The sequence below is a fragment of the Oenanthe melanoleuca genome, unplaced genomic scaffold (assembly GCF_029582105.1).
Source record: "Oenanthe melanoleuca isolate GR-GAL-2019-014 unplaced genomic scaffold, OMel1.0 S001, whole genome shotgun sequence".
Taxonomy (NCBI): Eukaryota; Metazoa; Chordata; class Aves; order Passeriformes; family Muscicapidae; genus Oenanthe; species Oenanthe melanoleuca.
The window spans coordinates 1,332,972-1,342,379 of record NW_026612650.1 but is presented as its reverse complement, the minus strand read 5'-3'; the positions used below and the strand labels follow the sequence as shown (position 1 = coordinate 1,342,379).

General features: G+C 45.9%; 1 protein-coding gene across 1 annotated transcript; it reads right to left on the bottom strand.

Moving 5' to 3' along the window:
• Positions 1 to 594: 594 nt before the first annotated feature.
• Positions 595 to 2,777, bottom strand: LOC130265948 (uncharacterized). Its single transcript, XM_056515290.1, is given in 4 exon segments — positions 595 to 1,293; positions 1,597 to 1,783; positions 1,785 to 2,315; positions 2,722 to 2,777. Coding segments are annotated over 4 exon segments (1,473 nt in total).
• Positions 2,778 to 9,408: the final 6,631 nt, after the last annotated feature.

Sequence of the window (9,408 nt, the reverse complement as noted above, 5' to 3'; positions counted from 1 at the left end):
AGGCTTCTGGCCACCCTGAAAAGGTATCTGTCATCACCAATAAGTACCTATACCCCTGGCCTCTTCCAATTTGACCAAGTTTTGGTTTAGGGGTATTCTTAGGATTAGTCTGGAGGCAAAGGTCACACTGCCTAGTAACCTGGGTAACAACAGTATATAAATTTCTAGCAGTAATCTTTTCAATTAGATGGGTATATAGAGCATCTGCTCCCCAGTGTGTTTTCTGATGTTCCTTTTTAACTAGGGACCATAGTATGTGGGAGGGGATAACCAGTCTCCCTTCTGTAGTGACAGCCCATCCTTCCTCATTATATATTCCTTTCTGATCCTCAATTAATTCCTTATCTTTTTTATCGTATATTGGCTTACCTTCAAGGGATATCTGTCCATCTGGAATCAAGGTTGCCTCAATTGCTATCTCACCCTTTGCTGCCTCTTTTGCCTCTCTGTCCGCCAGCTCATTTCCTTCTTCCAATTCTGAGCTCACCTTCTGGTGTGCCTTAATATGCATAATTGCTACCTTCTCAGGCATCTGGACTGCTTCTAATAATCGCATTATTTCTTGTGCATGTTTTATGTTCTTTCCTTGTGAATTTAACAGTCCTTTTTCTTTCCAGAGAGCTCCATGTGCTTGCACAACCCCAAATGCATATCTTGAGTCTGTATATATATATTTATTCTCTTCCCTTTTGCCATTTCCAAGGCACGGATCAGGGCAACTATCTCAGCCTTCTGTGCAGAGGTATCTGTTGGCAAAGATCCAGATTCTAGTACCTCTTTACTGCTGGTAACTGCATACCCAGCATATCGCTTCCCACTGATGACGTAGCTGCTTCCATCAGTAAACCAGGTTTCTGCATCATCAAAAGGGGTGTCTTTCAAGTCTGGTCGGCTGGAGTAGGTGGCTTCCATAGTCTCTAAACAATCGTGGTGTACTGGTTCTCCTTGATTTCCACTGAGAAAAGAAGCTGGGTTGACAATATTAGTCACCACTATTTCCACATCATCTTGTTCCACCATAATAGCTTGGTATTTCAAGAACTTTTGTGGGGAAAGCCAGTGCCCCCCTTTTACCTCCAATACTGCAGATACTGTGTGAGACACCAATACAGTCATTTTCTGGCCCAGGGTGAATTTGCGTGCCTCCTGAATATTCATCACAACTGCTGCCACCGCCCTGAGGCACCCTGGCCATCCTTTGGCCGTTGCATCCAGCTGCTTAGAGAAGTAAGCAACTGCCCTTCGGTATGGCCCGAGGTTCTGTGCTAGTATTCCCAGGGCAATCCCCTGTTTCTAATGGGAGAACAAAAAGAATGGTTTACTTACATCAGGAAGTCCTAGGGCTGGGGCTGACATAAGAGCATCCTTTAATCGATGAAAGGCTTGAGTGGCTTCTTTGGTCCACTTGAGATCTCTGCTGCCATTTGCCATAAGCGTGTACAGAGGTTTAACAAGCAACCCATAGTTGTAGATCCACAACCTACACCATCCTGTCATTCCTAAAAAGGTTCGCAGTTCCTTTATTGTCTGGGGTTGTGGAGTTTGGCATATTGTTTCTTTACACTGTTGTCCTAAGGTCCGTTGTCCAGCACTAACTTCGTATCCCAGGTAGATAACCTTCTGCTTCACCACCTGAGCCTTTTTCTTTGATACTCTATACCCCTGGCGTCCCAAAAAGTTTAAGAGACTCACCATCCAGGCCACACATGCTTCTTCCGTCTTAGTGGCTATTAGAAGATCGTCTACGTACTGCAGCAGCTTTCCTTCTTCTGGGGGGGTGCTCCCAGGCCTCTAAGTCCTTGGCAAGCTGCTCTCCAAACAAAGTAGGAGAATTTTTAAACCCTTGGGGAAGTACTGTCCATGTGAGTTGAGTTCTCCGTCCAGTTCTAGGATTTTCCCATTCAAATGCAAAAATTTTCTGACTGGCTTCATGGAGAGGGAGGCAAAAGAAGGCATCTTTCAGGTCTACAACAGTAAACCAAGTAAACTCTGGTGTTAAGCATGTTAATAAAGTATATGGGTTTGCTACTACTGGATAAAGATCTTCAGTTATCTTATTAAAAGCCTGTAAATCTTGCACCACCCGGTATGAACCATCAGGTTTCTGAACGGGTAAGATAGGAGTATTAAACTCAGATTGGCATTCTTTTAGTAATCCTAATTGTAAGAAGTTCTCAATCACTGGCCTAATTCCTTCCCTGTCCTCTTTTCTCAAAGGATACTGCTTGATCCTAACTGGTTGTTTCCCTTCTTTGAGTTTAATTATTATAGGAGGTGCATTTTTCGCTCTCCCTGGCACATTGGAAGCCCATACTCTGGGGAGCACCAGACTAATTATTTCTTCTCTAATTTCTTCTTCAATTTCAATGATTGTCAATATTAAGCTCAACACTTCTATATATTTTTGGTCATTTACCTCCAAAGTAATCTCCCCATCCTTAAATACAATGGTCACTTGTAATTGTTCCAATAAGTCTCTTCCCAGGAGCGCCTTTGGGGAATTTGGCATGTATAAAAACTTATGAGTGCCCCATTGTTTCCCAAATTTATATTTTAGAGGTCTACAAAAATAAGCCTTTTCAGACTGGCCAGTAGCTCCTTGTACCGTAACATAATCTTTTCCCACAGGCACCAGGGCCTTATTCAATACTGAATATGTCGCTCCTGTATCAATTACAAACTCTACTTCCTTTCCCTCCTCCCCCCTAGCTCCATTGTTACAACCAGGGGATCTGCTGGGGGTTGATCTCCCGGTCCCCTTCAGTTTCCTTTTGCATATGCGATCACGTCTTTTTCCTTGTCTCTCCTCCGTTTAGGGCATTCATTCTTCCAGTGCCCTCTTTACAAAACGCGCACTGATCTTTACCCAATCGAGGTGGGCCCCCCTGTCCCCCTCGTCGACCCTGCCCACAACTTTGTCCTCCTCTTTCTTCTCTCACCACTGCCAACAATTTCCTCACATTTTGCTTATATCCCTCTTCTCTATTGCTAAATACTCTCCATGCCTCATCTAGTAAATTCTCTAAATTCCTTCCCTCGGGCCCTTTTATCTTTTGAAGCTTACGCCTAATATCCCCCGTAGATTGACCCAAAAATAAATTCACTAGTTGTTGAATCCCCACTTCTGCTTCAGGGTCTAGAGATGTATTGCGACGCATTGCATCCCTTAATCGATCCAAAAATTCACATGGTGTTTCAGAGGGACCCTGTTTAACAGCATATAGTGCTGACCAATTTATAGTTTTAGGTATTACTCGTTCCATCCCTTTTGCTATCCATTCTTGGGAGCTTTCTAACTTTTGCATTTCTGCTGTCCTGTCTGGATCCCACTGTGGATTCTGGAGGGGGAAATACTCCTTTACATCCTTTTGCTGGGCCTTATAATAATCCTCTGCTAGATCCCCTGCTGTTTTCAGGACTAATTGCTTTTCTGTTTCAGTTAATGCATCCAGCAAGAATTGTATATCAGACCAATCTGGATTATGTTGTTTTATAATATACCGCAAACGCTTTGCTGTAGTTATTGGGTCACTACGGTAGTTTTTAGCAACTTTTTCCCAAGCTTCTATATCAATAGTAGAAAAGGGTACTTTTACTAGAAGTCTCCCTCCTTCTGGTCCCACAGCCTGTCTCAAAGGGAGTTGTAGCACCTTATTTCTCGTCCTAGAAGACACAGGGCTTCTGGGAGGAGAATGGGCTGGAGTACGTATTCCTTCTGAATCATCATCTCTCTGTCCCCGAGTTTGAGAAGGAGATTTGAATAGGTCACTCATATCCTGTTCCTGCATATCCAAATTGTGCATTTTGTCTAATCTGGTACACCGCTCACCTATATTACATGCTGAACAACACCTTTTAAGTTTCCCTTTATTTGCTTTCCTTTCCTTATCAAGGGCTAAAACTAAAGGGTCAGAGGGTGCCTTAATCCCACAGTCTCTCTGCCATTCAGGGTGGTTTCGGAGAGAGAAGAACATATCACAGTAGGAGACCTCAGTCCATTTGCCCTCTCTTCTTAAAAACAGCATTAGTTGCAGCAGGGTCTCATAATCCAAAGTCCCAGTAGGTGGCCACCTTACTCCGTGGTCTAGTCTATAAAGTGGCCACCAATGGCTACAGTATTTAATTAGGGTGGATTTATTTTCAGTGCCGCCAGTTCCTGCAACTTCTTTCCAGTGTGTTATAATGCACCCTAAAGGGCTGGCTTTAGGGACTTCTGTGCTCTGTGTAGATCCCATTCTTCTCTTTTCGTCCCCTGCCTACTTTACACCTAAACTTTTCCTTACTGAACTTTAGAATTTCCTTCCAATCCCCTCACACACACAATACCAACTGCTGGATCAGTCAATTTGTTTCCTTTCTTTATCTGGCTGTCTATTAGGTTCACAAATTCCCAAGGATCACGCCCAAACCGTTGGAAAGGGGACCCCTTTTCACTCATCTCAGTATACAAACAAAGCACACAATGTACCAACACAGCACACTCGCTCTTGTACAAACACAGCACACTTATTTTTCATACTTTTTACTAACAATCATTATATTCTCAGCACAGCTACAGTCCCGTTCGCATCACACCGCACACTACACAACAATTCTGCCTTTCTGAAGCAAATACCCCACACTTATTCCCCTCCTGGGTACGTCTCACTCACTCACTCACTCACTTTGCTCACAATGTCCGGACTCCAACACACACACACACCACCTCAGCTCCGATGATACGGGAGCAGGAATCCACTCGACCCACGTTTGAGGGTCGCTCCGCGGCTACACTATCAGTCAGCGAATTCCTTCACCGACCCCCTCCTCCCTTCTCAACCCAGAGGTTAAGGGAACGGAGTGGCCTCACCGGTGTTCGTATCCCTTCGCCGGTAACCCCACCAGCCCGCTGCTTGCAAGCCCGACCTACCCAGGGACTTTGCTGTACGCAGGACATCTCCTGCGATTTATCAACAGCCCTCCAATCACGCGTGCATATGTCTTACAAACCCCCCAGAATTAATACGTACCGTTTCATCCGCCAGCCAGTGGTCCTTTCTGTTGCTGCAGTAAGCGAGCCAGGGTCGGGGTCTCCTCCAGGAAATCCTGGGGCATGCCGTGGAGTCGTCCGGCCCTCAGCTCAGTCCTGCAGACAGACAGGAAGGTCCCATCTGGGGTGCCAAATGAAGCGCGGAAAATAGACTTCACAACCTGTAAAGTTGTGGAGTAGGTACATATTTTATTCAGCGCTGGACGCAGGGGGAGAGCATCCTCCCAAATCCTGCGTACCTTACATGCTTCTAACCTTCTAAGTATCTAGGAAGTACATGCATATTCTAAATTGCCTATACATATTGATTATCTGCCTCGCCTGTTTCCCCGCTTCGTATGGAAATTAGCTGCATATTCATTGCGGCTGCGTAGTTTATTGAGTCGGTGGTCTTCAAATGAGTCTGTGGGCAGAAAACAATGAAGTAAAAGTCTTCCTCACTAGTTGAACTTTTCACCTTGTCTTTCCACACATGCGCTTGTAGTCTCTTGGTCGCAGACTTTGCACTTTTATGGAGAGGGGTCTCTTATCGTGCATTCCTTTCTCTATTTAAGCACACAGTGACTGATACTATATGTTATACATCGTGCATTCCTTTCCTTATAAGCACACAGTGACTGGTACTATATATGTTATACTCTTCATTCTATGTAACCCTTAAATCCCCTGTTTCAAGGTGAAGCAAAGGAAATGCTCAGGGCTGTTTGGGAATGGGTGCCAGGCAGCCCTGGCTCTTGAGCAACAATGTCTGCATTCCAAATTATCCATAAATGTTCATGTAATTAATTCTTTAGTGTAATATTGAATTATAAAATTTATTTTTATATATATATATTTCTAAATACAATGGTTTTTATTACTTAGGTTTTTATATTTATTTTTAAAAATCTATACATTTGTTACAGCCAAGGAATTAATCTTCATGGGTTGTAAGTAACACAATTCCGTTCATTTATTAATTAAGCTCTATTGATTATCTTTTTCTAACTCATTATGATAATTAGTAATATTTGTAGTACATTTGTCATCCTTTTTATCCACTTGTTTTCAGGCAGTGTCAAAGGGGGCACTTCAGGCTCCAGGCAGACATTTCTGGAGCAAAATTTGGGCAGTTTTGGGCCTGGGGATAGAATTTAGAGAGAGCTTGAGGCTCTGGTGTACACCTGGGGGAGCTGAGTGAGCACTTGGATCGGCACTGAGGGATTCTGACGGAGAATTCGAAGTGTGGGGGAGCACTTATGCATCCAGGGGGGCACTTGGAGGTCAGGGAGGAGAATCTGGGGACATTCGGGGTCCGGGTGGGCACTTGGGGGCTCTAACGGGGCTCTCTGCTCCGCGGGGGGTGATGGGAGTTGTAGGCGCGGGTATAATACAGTTATATGGGGCCGTGGAGCACCATGGGAGTTGTAAGCACTGCTGCATTAGCTGTTTAATGTTCGCCAAAGAGCATGGTGGGAGCAGTAGTCCCGAAAGTGGCTCAGATGGGGCATCTGGGGGTCCAGGAGGGAACTTGCGAGGCACTTTGGCATTCATACCACGACTTGTGGTCCTCTGGAGGGAACATGCACCGTTCGGGGAGGTCTAATGGGGCTCTTTAGAGCAAAGGGCACAGAAAGAGTTTTAGGCACTCCAATGGGCTCTATTGGGCTCGGGGCATGATGGGAGTTAGAGGCAAAAAGAAAAGATGGCGCTGACACCAGGAACACCCCTGAGGCCCCGATCCCCAGCGCTGATTGGCTGTGGGAGGTGATGGGCAGGGTCCTGGGCAAATGGGAGGCGGCAGAGGCGGGAACAGCCCATTTCACCCCTGCAGTCCCTCCCAGTACAACCCAACTCATCCCCAGTACAACCCAGTCCCACCCAATACAACTGAGTTTATTCCCACTCCACGCCAGTTCCCCCCAGTGTCATCCACTTTAAGCCCCAGTGTCCCCCAGAGTTCCCCACAGTGTTCCCAGTGTCCCCAGTTTGTCCCAGTATTTCCCACTATCACCCCCAGTATATCCCAGGGTCTCCCACAGGGTTCCCAGTGTTCCCAGTATGTCCCAGTCTTCCCCAGTGTTTGCAAGGAAACTTGAACTTCTCACGGTTTCCGTGGCCCCCCAAACCCAGCAGTGGGGTCAGTGCAGTGTCCATGGTCACAGCCCCTGGCAGTGGCCAGTGCCGGTTGGGATGATGATCCACCCTCACAGCTGGCCCAGGGCAGCTCTGGGGTGGATTTGGTGGCACCTTGGGCTGGCACAAACCTGAGGAGTGTGTCTGATTGCAGTGGGGAAAATGAGGAGTTTTAGACTGCTTAAAAAAAAATACAAAAATAAATTATACATATATATATATATATATATATATATATGTAAATGAAAAAAAATTTCTTTTTCCGAGTGCAGCCAGGTGAATGTGGAACCAGGTTGTCCACACTGGGTCAGACCTCAAGGCACAGCTTCTCTGAGCAGGCCAGACCTCCTAAGGAGATACCTTGGATCAATATCGATCACTGAATGCTGCAATCACCTCTGCTCTAAACACAACAGTATATAATACACCCTTCAAAATAGAAATGTGTATTTCTCAGAAGCTCTTCGATGTATTTCTCCATAACTGGAGATGAAAGCCTTCCAGATGAGCTGCACCAGACCAGAGGGAAATCAATTCAGATCCATGGTTTGTTAGGAAATCTCTCAAGAATTCCGTCAGAATTGAACTCCAAAGTTTCTGATCCAATTTCTGGGTCCCACTGAGGGACACGACTGAGAAAAGCCCCAGGTTCCAGTTAGAGCAGGAAATTGGAGGCAGAGATAACAGGTGGGGACAAAAAGAAGCCAAGTCTTGGTGCCCTGGGGCACTGCAGGGTCTGTGCCACCAAGGGCTGGGAGGAGACACCTTGTCCTGAGGCACTGGGGCCTCCTGGCACAGCCCCAGCAAGGCTGGGCACTGTCACCCCTTGTGCTGCCCTCAGCATCTCCCCACATCCCAGTGGCCTCAGGGATCTGCTGGGACCAGTCCCTGGGGAGCCTTGGTCAGGAATGGCCCTGGGGGCTCCTTCATGCTCCCAGGGACTGCAGGTTTTTCAGAGGACTTTGGGTTTTGCTTTTGCCTTGGAGTCTCTGAGAGCTTTGTGCAATCATGGCCTCCAATTATCTGCTCAGTTATTTTTAATTAGTCTCTTGAGAGCCTTTCTCAATAACAACACTGAGTGGGGATTAATGCCACTAGGTGCTTCAGTTTTTTAAGGTTCTTTACGTTTTCATTTCCAGTAAGTCTCTGAGAACTGGTGGAACTCAAAGAGTGGGTTTTTTTTTGTTTTTTTGGAAGCAATCTCAGGCTCCTAAATTTCCCCACTGCAAATTGACACACTCCTTCTTTGTGTGCCAGCCCAAGTCTCCACCAAGGATGTTCCCCTTCCTCAAAACAGAATCCTGCAAGGAATGTTTCAGACCTTTGCACTCATTGGTTCCCTGAGGCCTTGCAGTGTCACAAACGCTCATTGGTTCCATGAAGTTCTGTTCTGTCATGATGGAGATTTCGGTCCATGGGCCCCACGGTGTCACAATGCTCTTTTTGGATCCATGAGGCCTTGATCTGTCACAATGGACTTTTGGTTCCATGAGGTTCTGTGCTCAGCAATGGTCTCTGTAGTTCCAAAGTGTCACAATGGACCTTTGGTTCCATGAGGTTCATTGGTGTCACCATGGTCTCCTTGGTTCCAGGAGGCCCCACAATGTCACAATGCACCCTTGGTTCCATGAGGTTCCTGCAGCAGGACTTCCCCTGTGGCCCAGCAGAGCTCATCTCTTCTGTCCAGCAGCTGGGGCCATAACTCAGGGCATCTTCCCCCTCTCAGGAATTGCTGAGATAAGCCAGGCCGGACATCTGTCCTGTCCTGAGTTCTCTCTGGTGCCAGGCAGGTGGAATTCCCAGCTTACCATGAACAGCTTGCTTTGTGAGCAGCTGAAGGGTGATAAGCCTTGAATTTCTGGGTGACACAGACTTCACTGTACAAACTAGAAAAGGCATACGAGACTTTGACAAAGCTGAATTCTTCTGTATAGTCCCTGGAAATGGGTAGGGCTTCTCTCCCAAGTCTGGATGCATCTTTGTGGTTCCTTTTCTGGAAGCTGAGTGAAAGGGCTCTATGTGTACTCCCTCATCCATTCAGTGGTAAATTACATTGACTCCTGATCTGTGCTATTTCTTCACTAGCTGTAATATAGGTAACTTTATTGTGCATTGTGTTTGTATCAATGTGCACTTCTTTTGTTTATTCTGTGCAGTAACTAGTCCATTTAAGGATTCTTGTCTGTTTATCTTGAGTCCATTCAGTAAATAATTCACTTTAGAATAGACCTAATCAACCATTCTAAAGAACTTGTGAGCAAGAG